Source organism: Oncorhynchus gorbuscha, linkage group LG16 (assembly GCF_021184085.1).
Source record: "Oncorhynchus gorbuscha isolate QuinsamMale2020 ecotype Even-year linkage group LG16, OgorEven_v1.0, whole genome shotgun sequence".
Taxonomy (NCBI): domain Eukaryota; kingdom Metazoa; phylum Chordata; class Actinopteri; order Salmoniformes; family Salmonidae; genus Oncorhynchus; species Oncorhynchus gorbuscha.
In genome coordinates this window covers 52,634,876-52,652,224 of record NC_060188.1, presented here as the reverse complement: position 1 = coordinate 52,652,224, position 17,349 = coordinate 52,634,876, and the positions used below count along the sequence as shown (strand labels likewise).

Sequence of the window (17,349 nt, the reverse complement as noted above, 5' to 3'; positions counted from 1 at the left end):
TATTTCTGTGCATTCAAATTGCCATAGATGAAATGCAATTGTGTTCGTTGTCCGTAGCTTATGCCTGCCCATACCTTAACCCCACCACCACCATGGGGCACTCTGTTCACAATGTTGACATAAGCGAACTGCTCGCCCACACAACACCATACACATGGTCTGTGGTAGTGAGGCTGGTTGGACTTACTGCCAAATTCTCTATAACAATGTTGGAGGAGGCTTGTGGTAGAGAAATTAACATTCAGTTCTCTGGCAATAGCCCTGATGGACATTCCTGCAGCCAGCATGACTATTTCTTTTAGCTTATGATACATGGGACCAACACTTTACATGTTGCGTTTATTTTTTTTTTTATCTCAACTGAGACGCAGCCATCCAGCATTTAAAAAAAAAAAAAATTCTGTTAATTTACAATTGTAAAATAAGGGTGAATAACCTTTTCCTTCCTTGTCTCATGGTCTGTGTAGATGGCGATGTCCCTATTGACCCGCCCAGTGCTACCACAACCACCACCATTGGCATCTCTGCCACCTCCAGCACCTTCACCAACGCCTTCGGCAAGAAACGAGCCAATGTGACGACCACGCCCAGCACCAACCGCAAGAACAAGAAGAACAAGACCAAGGACTCCCCCAGCGAGCCCATCATCCTGCAAGACCCCCAGGTGGCGCTGGCTCAGCAGAAGGCAAACAAAAACAAGATCCATGGGGAGCCCAGGGGTGGCGGGGTGCCAGGTGGAAGCGACTCGGACAACTTGGACAGCACCGACTGCAACAGCGAGAGCAGCAGCGGAGGCAAGAGCCAGGAGCTCAACTACCTACCGGACCTGCCCTCTTCGTCTTCTTCCTGCTCTTCATCGTCTGCTCCCTCGGTGGTGAGCCAGCAGCCCCAGCCGGTCCCTGAGAAGAGGCAGTGCACATCACTGCACAGCTCCCGAGACGACAAGATCACTGTGTCCATCTCCAAACCACACCATAAGTAAGTGGCTTTTTTTCTCTTTTTTGCTCAACTGCTATGTATCCAAACTAAAAATATAACCTTTTGTTAGTCCTTTAACCACTATACTGCTGTAGTGTTTTTTTTCTCTGGCTTTAGTGCAAAATGTAGAAAGAACACATGCAGGATTCTTCCCTCTGAATTGTTTTAGGTACACCGCAGGGTTCTCTTAAGTTTATTATTCCGTATTCTTTCTTCTCAGAATCCATGACCACATAAACGACTTCACGCCCAGTTCCCTTCCCTCCTCGTTCAGAACTATTTCACTGCCAGTCATCTCACCCATCAGCAAGATGAACCTCACCAGCCCCAAGAGGGGCCAGAAGAGAGAAGAAGGCTGGAAGGAGGTGGTGCGAAGGTGAGTTGGCTCACAGGAATGTGCCGCAAATCAAACAGTCGCTACTGTTGTTACTGTTATGCATAAAGACAGTAGGAGTACAGTATATCCCTGTTTAGCATCTCCGGTGCTTTAGTTTGTAATGTATAACAATCAACTGCCACTTGTATCTACTACATAGTTGTGGAATGTAAAGACATACAGTGGGGCCAAAAAGGATTTAGTCAGCAACCAATTGTGCAAGTTCTCCCACTTCAAAAGATGAGAGGCCTGTAATTTTTTATCATAGGTACACTTCAACTATGACAGACAAAATGAGAGAGAGAAAAATCCAGAAAATCACATTGTAGGTTTTTTTAATGAAGTTATTTGCAAATTATGGTGGAAAATAAGTATTTGGTCAATAACAAAAGTTTATCTCAATACTTTGTTATATACCCTTTGTTGGCAATGACAGAGGTCACACGATTTCTGTAAGTCTTCACAAGGTTTTCACACACTTGCTGGTATTTTGGCCCATTCCTCCATGCAGATCTATAGAGCAGTGATGTTTTGGGGCTGTTGCTGGGCAACACAGGCTTTCTACTCTCTCCAAAGATTTTCTATGGGGTTGAGACTGGCTAGGCCACTCCAGGAGCTTGAAATGCTTCTTACAAAGCCACTTCTTCGTTGCCCGGGTGGTGTGTTTGGGATCATTGTCATGCTGAAAGACCCATCCATGTTTCATCTTCAATGCCCTTGCTGATGGAGGTTTTCTCTCAATCCCACGATACATGGCCCTATTCATTCTTTCCTTTACACGGATCAGTCGTCCTGGTCCTTTTGCAGAAAAACAGCCGCAAAGCATGATGTGTCCATCCCCATGCCTCACAGTAGGTATGGTGTTATTTGGATGCAATTCAGCATTCTTTGTCCTCTAAACACGACGAGTTGAGTTTTTACCATAAAGTTATATTTTGGTTTCATCTGACCATATGACATTCTCACAATCTTCTTCTGGATCATCCAAATGCTCTCTAGCAAACTTCAGACGGGCCTGGACATGTACTGGCTTAAGCAGGGGGACATGTCTGGCACTGCAGGATTAAAGTCCCTGGCGGCGTAGTGTGTTACTGATGGTAGGCTTAGTTACTTTGGTCCCAGCTCTCTGCAGGTCATTCACTAGGTCCCCGTGTGGTTCTGGGATTTTTGCTCACCGTTCTTGTGATCATTTTGACCCCACGGGGTGAGATCTTGCGTGGAGCCCCAGATCGAGGGAGATTGTCAGTGGTCTTGTATGTCTTCCATTTCCTAATAATTGCTCCCACAGTTGATTTCTTCAAACCAAGCTGCTTACCTATTGCAGATTCATTTTTTCCCAGCCTGGTGCAGGTCTACAATTTTATTTCTGGTGTCTTTTGATAGCTCTTTGGTCTTGGCCATAGTGGAGTTTGGAGTGTGACTGTTTGAGGTTGTGGACAGGTGTCTTTTATACTGATAACAAGTTCAAACAGGTGCCATTAATACAGGTAACGAGTGGAGGACAGAGGAGCCTCTTAACTTCTTGCGTCGAGCAATCCCGTATCCGGGAGCGTAATCATAGCCTCAAGTTCATTACCATAACGCAATGTTAACTTTTCATGAAAATCGCAAATGAAATGAAAGAAAATATATTCACTCACAAGCTTAGCATTTTGTTAACAACACTGTTGATTTTCTAGATTTCTAGATTTTCTAAATATGCTTTTCAACCATAGCTACACAAGCATTTGTAATAGTATTGATAGCTAGCATAGCATTAAGGCTAGCATTCAGCAGGTGACATTTTCACAAAAACAAGAAAAGCATTCAAATAAAATAATTTACCTTTGAAGAACTTCGGATGTTTTCAATGAGGAGACTCTGTTAGATAGCAAATGTTCCGTTTTTCCCAAAAGATTATTTGTGTAGGAGAAATCGCTCCGTTTTGTTCGTCACATTTGGCTAAGAATAACCCCCGAAAATTCAGTCATTACAACGCCAAACTTTTTTCCAAATTAACTCCATAATATCGACAGAAACATGGCAAATGTTGTTTAGAATCAATCCTCAATGTGTTTTTCACATATCTATTCGATGATAAATGATTCGTGGCATTTGGGTTTCTCCTCGGAAGCAAATGGAAAAATACACGCAGCTGGAGATTACGCAATAATTGCAACGGAGGACACCAAGTGAGCACTTGGTAGATGTAGTTTTAAAATGGTCAATCTTCCAATGATATGCCTTCAAATACGTCACAATGCTGCAGACACCTTGGGGAAATGACAGAAAGTGTAAGCTCATTCCTGGCCCATTCACAGCCATATAAGGAGACATTGGAACACAGCGTCTTCAAAATCTGGGGCACTTCCTGTTTGAAATTTCATCTTGGTTTCGCCTGTAGCATCAGTTCTGTGGCACTCACAGATAATATCTTTGCACTTTTGGAAAAGTGTTTTCTTTCCAAAGCTGTCAATTATATGCATAGTCGAGCATCTTTTCGTGACAAAATATCTTGTTTAAAACGGGAACTTTTTTTATCCAAAAATTAAGAGCGCCCCCTATATCCAAGAAGTTAAAGAAGTTACAGGTCTGTGAGAGCCAGAAATCTTGCTTGTTTGTAGGTGACAAATACTTATTTTCCATCATAATTTGCAAATAAATTCATAGAAAATCCTACAATGTGATTTTCTGGATTTTTTTTCTCTCATTTTCTCTGTTATAGTTGAAGTGTACCTATGATGAAAATTACAGGCCTCATCTTTTTAAGTGGGAGAACTTGCACAATTGGTGACTAAATATTTTTTTGCCCCACTGTATGACACATATATATTAATTGAATTGCTTTTGTGTGTTTTCTCAGGTCAAAGAAGCTGTCGGTGCCTGCCTCTGTGGTGTCTCGGATCATGGGCAGAGGTGGCTGTAATATCACTGCCATTCAGGACGTGACCGGTGCTCACATCGACGTGGACAAACAGAAGGACAAGAATGGAGAGAGGATGATCACCATCAGGTTAGACCAGCCAATTTGTCTACTGCTTTCACAGAACAGTCTGTCATATCATAGTCATTTTTACTGTCTGACACACACCTGCTTTTCTTCCTTCTGGTCTTTCAGAGGTGGCACAGAGTCGACTCGACACGCCGTGCAGCTGATCAGTGCCCTGATCCAGGACCCAGCCAAGGAGCTGGAGGACCTGATCCCCAGAAACCACATCCGCGCACCTGGCACCAGCACCAAGATTGGCTCCACCTACACCACCTCCACAGGGGCCACCAACACTACGGCGGCCGGCTCCAAGGGCCTGGCATCAGTGTTGCCGTCATCCGCTGTGTCCTTCCAGTCGTCCTCTGTCTCTCAACAGGGAGGGAAGATGGGGAAGAACCTGTCTCCCGGAGTGAGGCCCCCTTTTGTTTCACTTCCTCTGGCGTACTCCAACCCCCACCTGGCCCTGCTGGCCGCCCAGACCATGCACCACATCAGACACCCGCGCCTGCCCATGGCACAGTTCGGTGGAACCTTCTCTCCGTCGCCCAACACCTGGGGCCCGTTCCCGGTGCGTCCCATCAGCCCCGCCAGCACTAACAGCTCTCCCAAGCACAACGGGACCACTGCTCCCCGGCCCTTGCCTGCCTCCACTGCCCATCCAGAGTACACGGCCCCTACCTTTATAGCAGGCCCTGCAGCCACCGCCTCTCCCTCCAGATCTGCACCCTCTGGCACCCCCATGCCCTCCTCCGTCAGGAAGCAGATCTTTTCTGGCGAATCAAAGACTGCCAGCATGGCAGTGGTCACCTCGACCTTGAGTGGTGCGCCCGCTACGCAGGTGGGCGCTGCACCCCCCACCACGCTCTCTACCCCACCCTCCCCTCCTGCGCCTATCGCCCCACCTGCACAGCAGCTACCCATTTCCAAGCTAGAGCCTGCTGGCTGCGCCACGCCTGGTAAAGAGAAGTCCCCTCCAGACTCAGTGGCACCTGTCCAAGGTGGAGCATCTGAAGGCTCCAACTCCACCGGCCCCATGCACTTCACAGCTCCCACTGCTCCACCACCACTGCCCTCACAGCAGCCAGATAGCCGACAGCAGCAGCTGTCCCTCCCCTCCTCCTCCAGCACAGAGCCCAGCCTCCGGGCCGCCCAGCCTCCCTGCTCCCTCCTGCCCACGTCTCGCTCTGCACCAGCAGGGGGCAGCACAGTCACACACACCAGCAGCACTTTACCTCACTACGCATCGCCTGCTCCCTCACGCATGCAGCCCTCGGCCCAGTTCTACCCCATGGCAGCTGGGGCATCTCTACAGGAGCACCAGTCTGTATTTGTACCCTCTGGAGCATCTCAGGAGCAACGTCAGAAACCACAGCAGCAGCAGCATGCCAGCCAGGGCATGGCAACCCCCTCCATGCAGCAGCAGATGTCCTCCAACATGGGCATGATGAACGGCTCCCAGATGCACATCCACGGGGGCAAGACCCAGCAGCTGCCCCCCAACTACGGCCCCACAGCCCTCTTCAACCATTTCAGCAGCATGTTTGACAGCAACCAGGTGGGCAACAACCAGGTGTGGGGAGCATGTCACCTGCCTCCACGGACCCCTCCTGAGCAGCCCTACACCGCTCCGCCGGTCTATATAGGGGGCATGGGACAGATGGAGAACGTGGTGCCCCCTCCTGATGGCTCCAAGGCACCAGGGTACCGCTGTAACACCCAGAGGATTGTCACCAGTCCAATCGGTAAGCAACAAGGACCATAAAGACTCCACCACGCGCACGCACGCACGCACACGCACGTACACGCACGTACACACACGTACACACATGCATACATGAACTGACAAAACAAAGGAAACGCCGACATTAAAGTGTCTTAATAGGGCGTTGGACCACCACAAGCCACCAGAACAGCTTCAATGAGCCCTGGCATAAATTCTACAAGCGTCTGGAACTCTATTGGAGGGATGTGACAAATAATAATTTGTTATTTTACATTTACATTACATTTAAGTCATTTAGCAGACGCTCTTATCCAGAGCGACTTACAAATTGGTGCATTCACCTTATGACATCCAGTTTTGTTGATGGTAGTGGTAAATACTGTCTCAGGCGCTGCTCCAGAATCTCGAAGTAAGGTTTACATTTTCATGCTCATCAAACCATTCAGTGACCACTTGTGCCCTGTGGATGGTTGCATTGTCATTTACCTTGCCCTTTGAGGGGTTGAGTGGACCTAACCCATGCAAGGAAAATTCACCCAACACCATAGGAACCAGAACCCTAATTTATTTACTCAACTGCTTCCTTTATTTTGGCAGTTACCTGTATATAGACAGACTATTTCAGTTTATTACAGTGATTTGTGCCTACATAATTTTACCGGGTCAGTTGAACTCTCTGTTTCAGGAATGCACCCAATGGACCCGTCGGGAAACTCCATCTCTTCGTCTGCTGCGCTGACTAGCTTCGCCACCAGTATCTCTTGCAGTCCAGTGTACCTGCAGGGTCCAGCCTCCGTGGGCACGCCTTCCTTCAGCCGCCAGCACTTCTCTCCTCACCCCTGGAGCGCCTCCACCTCCTGTAAGAACACAACACAGGGAGAGGGAACAGGGCCGTTGCTTCATAGATGTTCTGTGCCTCCCCCCTGTTTTGTTGTTTTGTAAACAAAGTACATTAGCCTCGTTGTCTACTGTCAAGGTGGGGTCACCGAGACAGTCACTTGGTAAAATAATGAAAGTAAATGATATGTGATTTTATCCTAAGTATTTGATTAATCTATCATTTGGAAAGTTAACAAGCCTAGCCTTTGCCCCTCCCTCAGGTGAGTCCCCAGTGCCCTCTGTGTCGTCCGGGGGCTCGTCCCCCCTCTGTGCCTCCATGGTGACCCCAGCTCTGATTCAGGCTAAGCCCAGCAGCAATAGCCAGCAAGACCGCAAGGTGCCCCCTCCAATCGGCACCGAGCGCCTGGCACGTATCCGCCAGACGGGCTCCGTCAACCACGCCATGCTCACTGCCAGCTACACACCACCTGTGGGACAGGGGGGCATCTGGTCCTTCGGAGTGGGCAGTGCTTCTGGTGAGTGTTCAGGGGGAAGGTGGATGGGGTTAGTGCACAATGGATAGATGTAGACCTGATCGTTTTAACTTCAGAGTGTTTTAAGATGTTTCTTGTAAGGTTTTGGAATATATTGTGAATGTCTTCTGTGTAAATGTTTTTTTTTAACATGACAATTAACTCTCACACCATCCCAAATCTCAGTCCTCCCCTCTTACCCTCCACCAGAGGCGATGTCGGGCTGGTCTCAGCCCCTGATGGGCGGTCACGTGATGCACCAGCAGATGCAGGAGCAGAGTGCTTTCTCCCAGCACCAGGCCATGGAGCGGGATGACACGGGCATCGTTAATCCCTCCAACACTTTCCATCAGCCCATGCCCACCAACTTTATGGACTTCCCAAAGGTAACGGACACAGCTAAGTAGTTGGTGCAAAGATCTCCTGGTGCGAGTGATCCATCACAAAAACAAAATGTTTACCACTTCTCTCTCTTATTGTCCTTTCGAGGGTTTGCCAATATCAATGTATGGCGGGACGATGATTCCTCCCCACCCTCCTATGGGAGAGGCCCCCGGGGGCCCTGTGTACAACGGGCTCCATAACGCTGACCCTGCCTGGAACCCCATAATGAAGGTGGTCTCTAACTCTGCAGATAACTCAGACCCCCAGCAGGTAAGCACTCTCATAAACATTCTTCACTTATTTTCACCATTACTCAGTCCTCACTGTTGTGGTTTTGTAGCTAAGTGAGGAAACTTGTCGTTTTAGGTCTGGCCTGGGACTTGGGCCCCGCACGTTGGGAATGTGCACCTGAATCATGTCAACTAAACACGCGGCCATCAAAGCATAGGACCAGTAACAAAGACTCATACACGTTTAAGAGAACCAGATAATTACATAATATTCAACGATATTAACCTAGGGAGTGTCCAGAAAGGAGGAATTGGATGGTTGGACACCATTTTGATGTGCCTAACTAAAAAGACAAATCCAGTGTGGGCTGTAATGTGTTTACCAATGTCTATGAACAAACCGATTTGCCTGTTCAACAGGATCCATTCTCTGCGTAGTATAGCCATTATTTTGACTTTAAAAAAGCCCCACATGAATTGTTCTTGGTCTGCAGGGCTCTACAGGACTGTACGCTATTTATACTCAGCCCAAGAATTCGGTGATAACATAAAGAGAGAAATCAGACCTTTTAGAGTGGTAAATACATGTATAATTGTTTACATACTAAAAAGGGTTCAAATGAGAGTACATTTCATGTCGTATAGTGGCTCTACTTTATGTAGCCTGTATTAATGTGAAATATTTACCTTAATATTCAATAAAAAAGACGGAACTGTACCATCTTCGCCTTTCTATTCTTATTGCATTAACGTCATGACATACACCTCATGATTCTCCATACACTTGTTGATTTGAAGTGCCCTTGGTCTGTCTTTATTTAAGTAGTAGACTATAGTGTCATGTTTACTCATTGATGATGTCATCACTCACTGACTGCATGTTCTGGCAGGGGGTTCTGTTTATCATCTTGCAACTGTCTTGCATGCATCAAGAAGTTTCCACAAGAGACTGCAATCTGGCAATTATTTTACATTCAATAGAGCCCCACCAGCAATAAATTGTCTACCCAGATAACACTCAAAAGCTCAGTATGTTTTGACAGATTACTACAGTATCTCGTTATCCTGTTTAAATGGATTATGGCTCATCTGCCTTGTTTTGGAATAACATGTATTTTGATTGTAAACAAGTAAGGCTGAAGATGTTTGAGTAACTTCTTTTTTTCTTCTTCAAAACAACCAAGATTGACTGGGAATGGCATTTTAATGAGCGACCACTGTCACGCAATCTGAGAAAATAAAGCCGTCTTGGATGATAAAACACTTTGAATAACATTGTCACGATGTCACATAGACAAATAAATAGGTGACATCAATCAAACTTTATTTCCTAGTCCTCATTTACACAGTACAATTAAATCATGGGACTTGGTTCATTTCCGTTCATACTGAGTCAACAATGTTATTGTGAGCTGTAAAAAGTGTTTTAGCTCCGTTGTATCATACAGTAGTAGTAAGGTGTGATTGCGACACTGAAACTAAACCATGCCTCTCATCAGTAGCTTTTTCATAAACACCTGCACGTGGCTCTCGGCGCATATTGAGTATATCAATCTTGAAGTGGTGTGTGTCTCCCAGCGGTCCCATGTTTCCAAACATACTTTTGAGTTGGCGCAGCATTAGTTGACTAAAGGCCAGAGTTGACATTGATCTGCAATAATTTTGCCAGGCTGTTTTTGTTTTGGAACTTTTAATTCCTTTATAGAACTTATTTGTTTATTCATAGACTTTCTGCAATGTCTTCTAATTGTAACCGCAGTATAGGCCTTAACTGCTCTATTCCCAGTAGCTTTGAGCAGTCGAAAGACTGGTCTCAGCTGCCGACACGTACCATCAGACGCCCGGAGGCACTCTGTTCTCCACGACTCCTGGAGGTAAGTTACGCAAAAATAACGGAATTCTGCCGAATACCTGTCATATAGAACAGGGGCGTCATTCACCACAAAAATCCAAGGGGGGCACAAAGTAGGTAAGGATGGGGGAAACAGACATAATCATATGCTTAATTCTATGTTATCTTTCTGCATATCTAATCATACCTCTTGAACTATATATGATTGGTGGTTCTATTTTAAAATAAAATAAATATGCTTTTCTGCTCAAATCTGAGTCGAAGATTGAATGTGTGTTATTTAATTATTGCATGCTTTTCTAAATTTCTCTACCATAAGCTCTTTCCAATGTCACATCCAACCAGCCTCACATCCGCAGACCACGTGTAATTTCACCAGCCCAGGACCTCCACATCTGGCTTCTTCACCTGTCTGTGATAAAGCCCTTTTGTGGGGAAAACTCATTCTGATTGGCTGGCCTGGCTCCCCAGTGGGTGGGCCTTGCTGTCATGTGTGCGGACCTATATGCCCTCCAAGGTCCACCCATGGCTGCACCCCTGCCCATTTATGTGAAATCCATAGAATAGGGCCTAGTTTATTTATTTCAATTGACTGATTTCCTTCTGAATTATAACTCAGTAAAATATTTCAAATTGTTGCATGTTGTTTTATATTTTTGTTCAGTATAGTTATCTGGGCTAGTTCAAGCCATCTTCCTAAAATTGCTATGTGGCAAGTAAACGGGACAAATCTGAGGGGGCATGATTTCTCAGATAATGAAAAACACACTGGAATGTACTGTAGCTACTAGTTTGGAGAATAAAGTGCTCTTGTCCACCAGTGCCTGAATATAGACCTCAGGAACACTGTGCTGATTCTGTCTTTTTATTTTAGGAACTTGTGAACAGTACTTACAGTCCTATTGCATTAAATGCACTTTTACCTGTTTCTGTAATTTTAGCATTATCCTTATTGTATGGATCAAGAAAAAACATAAAATTATCTCTGTCAAGGTGAGTTGATCTGATATGTCAACTGTGGGAGTGTACATGTTATTTGTATTTATTTTTAACTGTTATTTTACCAGGTGTGTTGACTGAGAACACGTTCTCATTTACATCAATGATCTGGGGCCATGCGTGTGAGGAGGATAAATCAGTCGGCAGCCTTTCAGAAAGAACTGAGGGAATTAACTGTATGACAACAGGTATATGTTGTCTACTCCCTACTCCCTTTGTTCAGGACACACTGCAGTCTCAAGAGTTGGGTTGCATAACATGTTTTCCCTGCCTTTTATGACCAGAGACAGTCAGTGCCTTGAACCTATTCTATCGTGCCCAAAAACCTGCTCCTTTTACTCTCTGTTCCCGAACGTACTAGACGACCTGTTCTTATAGCCTTCTCCTATCCTCCTGTTCCTCTGGTGAAGTAGAGGTTAATTCAGGCCCTGCTGTGCCTAGCTCCATTCCTACTGCCCAGGTGCTCTCATTTGTTGACTTCTGTAACTGTAAAATCCTTAGTTTCATGCATGTTAACATTAGAAGCCTCCTCCTAAAGTTTGTTTTATTCACTGCTTTAGCCCATTCTGCCAACCCGGATGTCCTACCCGTGTCTGAATCCTGGCTTAGGAAGACCACCAAAACCCCTGAAATTCCCATCCCTAACTATATTATTTTCTGACAAGATAGACCTGCCAAAGGCGGCGGTGTTGCAATCTACTGCAGAGAGAGTCTGCAGAGTTCTGTCTTACTATCCAGGTCTGTACCCAAACTATTTGAGTTTCTACTTTAAAAAATCCACCTCTCCAGAAACAAGTCTCTAACTGTTTCCACCTGCTATAGACCACCCTCTGCCCCCAGCTGTGCCCTGGACACCATATGTGAATTGATTGCCCCCCCATCTATCTTCAGAGCTCGTGCTGCTAGGTGACCTAAACTGGGACATGCTTAACACCCCAGCCATCCTACAATCTAAACTTGATGCCCTCAATCTCGCACAAATGATCAATGAACCCACCAGGTACAACCCCAAATCCGTAAACACGGGCACCCTCATAGATATCATCCTAACCAACTTGCCCTCCAAATACATCTCTGCTGTTAACAACCAAGATTTCAGCGATCACTGCCTTATAGCCTGCATTCATAATGGGTCTGCGGTCAAACGATCACCCCACATCACTGTCAAACGCTCCCTAAAACACTTCAGCGAGCAAGCCTTTCTAATTGACCTAGCCCTGGTATCCTGGAAGGATATTGACCTCATCCCGTCAGTAGAGAATGCCTGGTTATTTCCTCACCATCTTAAATAAGCATGCCCCATTCAAAAATGTAGAACCAGGAACAGATATAGCCCTTGGTTCTCTCCAGACCTGACTGCACTTGACCTTCACAAAAACATCCTGTGGTGTTCTGCATTAGCATCGAATAGCCCCCGTGACATGCAACTTTTCAGGGAAGTTAGGAACCAATATACACAAGCAGTTAGGAAAGCTAAGGCTAGCTTTTTCAAGCAGAAACTTGTTTCCTGTAGCACTAACACAAAAAGGTTCTGGGACACTGTAAAGTCCATGGAGAATAAGAGCATCTCCTCCCAGCTGCCCACTGCACTGAGGCTAGGAAACATGGTCACCCCCGATAAATCCACCATAATTGAGAATTTCAGTAAGCATTTTTCTACAGCTGGCCATGCTTTCCACGTGGTTTCAAAATCTGGACCCCCTACAACTCAGCCGGGCTAGACAATCTGGACCCTCTCTTTCTAAAATGATCTGCTGAAATTGTTGGCAACCCCTATTACTAACCTGTTCAACCTCTTTCATATAGTCTTAAGATTCCCAAAGATTGGGAAGCTGCCGCGGTCATCCCCCTCTTCAAAGGGGGAGACACTCTAGACCCAAACTGCTACAGATTTATATCCTACCCTGCCTTTCTTAGGTCTTTGAAAGCCAAGTTAACAAATAGATTACTGACCATTTCGAATCCAACCGTACCTTCTCCGCTATGCAATCTGGTTTCAAAGCTGGTCATGGGTGCACCTCAGCCATGCTCAAGGTCCTAAATGATATCATAACCGCCATCGATAAGAGACATTACTGTGCAGCTGTATTTATCGACCTGGCCAAGGCTTTTAACTCTGTCAATCACCACATTCTTATCGGCAGACTCAACAGCCTTGGTTTCTCAAATGATTGCCTCGCCTGGTTCACCAACTACTTCTCTGATGGAGTTCAGTGTGTCAAATCCGAGGGCCTGTTTTCCAGACCTCTGGCAGTCTATGGGGGTGCCACAGGGTTAAATTCTCGGGCAGACTCTCTTCTCTGTATACGTCAATGATGTCGCTCTTGCTGCTGGTGATTCTCTGATCCACCTCTACGCAGACGACACCATTCTGTATACCTCTGGCCCTTCTTTGGACACTGTTAACAAACCTCCAGACAAGCTTCAATGCCATTCAACTCTCCTTCCGTAAGTCTCCAACTACAAGTAAAACTAAATACATGCTCTTCAACCGATCGCTGCCCGCCTGTAGCACGTGTTTTAGCAGGTATATTTCACTGGTCACCCGCAAAGCCAATTCTTCCTTTGGTCGCCTTTCCTTCCAGTTCTCTGCTGCCAATGACTGGAATGAACTGCAAAAGTCACTGAAGCGGGAGACTCATATGTCCCTCACTAGCTTTAAGCACCAGCTGTCAGAGTAGCTCACAGATCAATGCACCTGTACATAGCCCATCTGTAAATAGCCCATTCAACTACCTCATCCCCATACTGTATTTATTTACTTTTTATTTACTTATCTTGCTCCTTTGCACCCCAGTATCTCTACTTGCACATTCATCTTCTGCACATCTACCATTCCAGTGTTTAATTGCTATATTGTAATTACTTTGCCAGCATGGCCTATTTATTGTCTTACCTCCCTTATCCTACCTCATTTGCACATACTGTATTTAGACTTTTTCTACTGTATGTTTGTTTATTCCTTTTGTAACTGTGTGTTGTATGTGTTGAACTCCATTGCTTTATCTTGGTCTGGTCGCAGTTACAAATGAGAACTTGTTCTCAACTAGCCTACCTGGTTAAATAAAGGTAAAATAAAAGTGGGAAATGGGAAAAGTACAGACCTCACACTTTTCTATGTAGCCTGCACCCTCTGGGCAAGCTGAAGGAGATGGATGAGAACAAAGACATCTCAGGTAAGCCCTTATACTAACAGTGACTACTGAAAGTCCCATGAGACCCACTAGCCTCTTGCCCTAGCCTGGCCTCTTGGTCACCTGCTCTCCCAAACACCTGACTCCTTGCCCACATGGCATTGAAGCAGATATAGTATGTGCTTGGAACAGGTTCTCTCTTGTTTTGTTCTTAGAAGTGGTGAAGGGACAGTAAATTAAGTAATTGCACTCATTCTGTAATTGAATACATTTGTTTCATGGTGCATTTGTTTATATCCTAATATAAAAATACAGTATCTACTTGTCATTGTCACTTGTCACTAGATTTACTCTATTGTGCATTCATATGTGCTGATGTCTCGCCTTCCTAACTTGCCTCATTTTACGGTCTCCTTAAATTTCACTAATAAAAGGGATCGGACAGGTGGCTTGGTTCAGGCCGATGTCAATAAGTACTTTATTTCAGATAAGGAAGCAGGCTACTTAGGTCTGTTGTCATCAGTGCAGTGTGTATGAGGTGGCAAATGGCCATACTCTCACCTAGTGTGCAAACCAGTCAGTTTGTGTTTTATAAAATTGTACCAGCATTAGACCAAGTTTCAAGGTGAACCGCTCCATGAGAAAAGCAAACATATGTCAAGCTGCTGGCCAAGCCTTGTGCTGCATATCTTGTGACCACTCCGTTTAGGTTTCATGCACCAGAAAGGGCTCTATCAGTGCGCATAGCTTCTTGGAAGTTCAGGAAAGGAAATGTCCCCAAAGCTGACTTGAGTTCTCTCTTCTGTTCCTACAGCTGATGGTGTCAAGTTTGTAATTGACATCTGAACCTACTCATCCAGACCAGCTCTGTTGGAGAAATTGTATTCCGTTCAGACCACTGGGTGGTCTCTACTGGTCAGTGGACAGAGAACTCACTTTATATTCCCTTCTGTTTAATCCTGGTGGATGATTCAAGAACCATTAAAGGCTCAGTTGACCTGAGGCTAGAGGAAGAATTCTGGGTACATTTTAAGGGTGGCTGTATTCAGTCTGCTAACTGTGCCAAAGAGGTTAACTCATTGTTCTGCTGATTTTATCTGATGTACTTTTTTATTTTGTACACTAGGTACTTTATGTTTTTACAGGATTAATTCATGTATAATTAGTTTTGTTCATGGGAACAAATATTTTCAAGTTGCATTTTTATATGTGGTGTATGGGTAGGCAGCCGAGTATGAGGTGTTCTAGAGATTTCTTCAATTAATCTCTGGGCTCTTTGACTGTGTGTGCTGTTCAGCTGCAGAAAAGAAAATGAAAGGACTGAAATCTCCTCTTCATAAGCCCGGACCTGACATCCATTCCCTGCCGGATCGTTAGCCATGAACAGTATGTTGTGCCATAGTATCAGCCTCAAGTTGGATAGAATTTGTTTTGTTGTTTTGTACGTATTACTTGCCTTAAACTTACCTCCGTTTGTTCTGTCTTCAGTTACTCACCCGGATCATTTACCCCATTCCCACCTGGTCATCGGAGGATTCCGCTACCCCATTGGATCCACCTATTTACTCCCATCAACTCACCCACCGCTGCCCGCTATGCCACCTGGATATATCTACCCATTCACATTCACTTGTAAATAAATACTCACCTTCTTCCTACTCTTCTTGTCCTGGTCTGCTTCTGGGTTCGATTTTGAAAGAACGTGACAGATTCTGAGAAAATGTTTTTTTAAACAGAAGCAAACGGAACAAAATGGGGATAAACATACATTAATTTGTCCTTGAGAAACTCTCGTTTGCAACTGTTGGACTAATGATTACACCCGAGATCACCCAGATGCAGGCAAGAGTGTGTAAGGCGGTATTGAATGTGTCAATGTCTGTCACCTTGATTATGAATATGTCTCTCAACCTGTGCACCTAGCGTACTTTGCAAACTTTCATTCATAGGCTAGGAGGTAGCAACCTTATGATGGGTATAGGGAAAATTAGAGTATCATGTAGTAGCCTAAACCTATCGATTTCACATTGAGCTGGGTGAATGGAATATGAATTACAGTCATCCAATATGATGTAATAGAAGGCCATACTAATAAAACAATATGTTGTCCTCTGTTAGGGTTGCGTCACTCAAATCTGGTATCCGGATAAGTATGACACTGAGTCACCGATTGTATGCTATGTATTTTTTATTTTTTATTAGCTAAGCAATAAGTGGTAAATGCAATTTTCTTATATACGGGCTCTCTGTCACACCTCGCAGGGCAAACAGAGAACCGACTTGTTCCTGACAAAGATATTATAATATACTCTGACAGAAGTAGTTCCTGCTTCCGAGCCGGCCTGTCAGAGTAGAGACTGGGCGTGGTTTAAACTCACTCAGCCTATCGTTGATTGTTGGCGCCCGAGCTGGTCCCAGCCCCCTAGGCGCTTCAGCGGTCAGTCGTTGTAGTTGTGTAGAATATGTATGCGCCCATGCTCGATGCAGTTATCACGCACCTGGCTCCTGTTATCTAACAAAAGACCGTTTGTTCCCTACACTACGTTCTGTTTGTGTCAGTCTTTATGTTATTCTGTATTTTTCCATCACGAGAAAGGCCCATGGCCCTGAAACTGTTGACAATGTCTCAAGTCAGCTATGTTACATAACACATACATCCACACAAGCCAACAGCAGATAATATTCAATCACATATATGGTAATGGGCTATAGTGCTGTATGGACTGCAAACAGGTTCAATTTAACCTGTTTAGGAAAGATAGGATAGGTCCCAAAAAAAAGTTTTTCTTCTATAGGCTGTTTAACAAACATTAACGAACTAACATTGGAATTGTTGTTGATTCCAGAGCAATACATAAGACTAAGAGACCGTCGAACCTGAAATGCAGAAGACACATTTCAGTTGAATGCATTCAGTTGTTCAACTGACTAGGTATCCCCCTTTCCCTCTCCCTTATGTATAGCGCTAGCGCTTAGATTGACCATTGCGTTAGGTTTGTTAAAGTATAGCCCTAAGAAACGACATCAAACACGCTACCAGTAAATTCACTGGGTTTCTGCTGATAATGAGAGGCACAGCCTCTGGATTGGTGTAATAACCCTGTCACTCAGTCCTCCCCCTTGACCTACCCCAGTGGGAAACAGAGAGGACTGCTGCCATACTTAGCTAACCTTTCTGCCAATGAATTGGTCATCTGTTCCTAAATTGAGTGTTTTCTAGCTTGACCTTTTCCCTACCCTTGTATAGTTCATTTCTGCCCAATATTCTTTAGTATTTATTGATCTGATATACAATCTTTCAGGTTTCTATGGAAATGTATGTTTTAATGACATACTGTGTAACAGCCAGACAT

General features: G+C 45.0%; 1 protein-coding gene and 1 long non-coding RNA gene across 9 annotated transcripts in view; both read left to right on the top strand.

Annotated features, from left to right (window-relative positions):
* The window catches only part of LOC123998813 (ankyrin repeat and KH domain-containing protein 1-like), a 51,396-nt gene extending 42,664 nt beyond the window's left edge, over positions 1-8,732 (top strand). For 5 of the 8 annotated variants that reach the window (XM_046303994.1, XM_046303993.1, XM_046303990.1 and 2 more), the window contains exons 26-34: positions 468-978; positions 1,199-1,354; positions 4,197-4,346; positions 4,452-6,064; positions 6,731-6,904; positions 7,146-7,400; positions 7,584-7,783; positions 7,887-8,051; positions 8,148-8,732. In XM_046303994.1, coding sequence (XP_046159950.1) covers positions 468-978; positions 1,199-1,354; positions 4,197-4,346; positions 4,452-6,064; positions 6,731-6,904; positions 7,146-7,400; positions 7,584-7,783; positions 7,887-8,051; positions 8,148-8,207 — 3,284 coding nt within the window. In that variant the 3' untranslated portion in view covers positions 8,208-8,732. The remainder of the gene's footprint in view (positions 1-467; positions 979-1,198; positions 1,355-4,196; positions 4,347-4,451; positions 6,065-6,730; positions 6,905-7,145; positions 7,401-7,583; positions 7,784-7,886; positions 8,052-8,147) is intronic. The other 3 variants (XM_046303995.1, XM_046303992.1, XM_046303991.1) reach the window with 1 other exon arrangement.
* Positions 8,733-14,626: 5,894 nt separating this feature from the next.
* Positions 14,627-15,543, top strand: LOC123998770. The gene is made up of 3 exons (XR_006832329.1): positions 14,627-14,911; positions 15,294-15,382; positions 15,485-15,543. It is a non-coding gene; the product is annotated as an uncharacterized LOC123998770 (long non-coding RNA).
* The last annotated feature ends 1,806 nt before the right edge of the window (positions 15,544-17,349 follow it).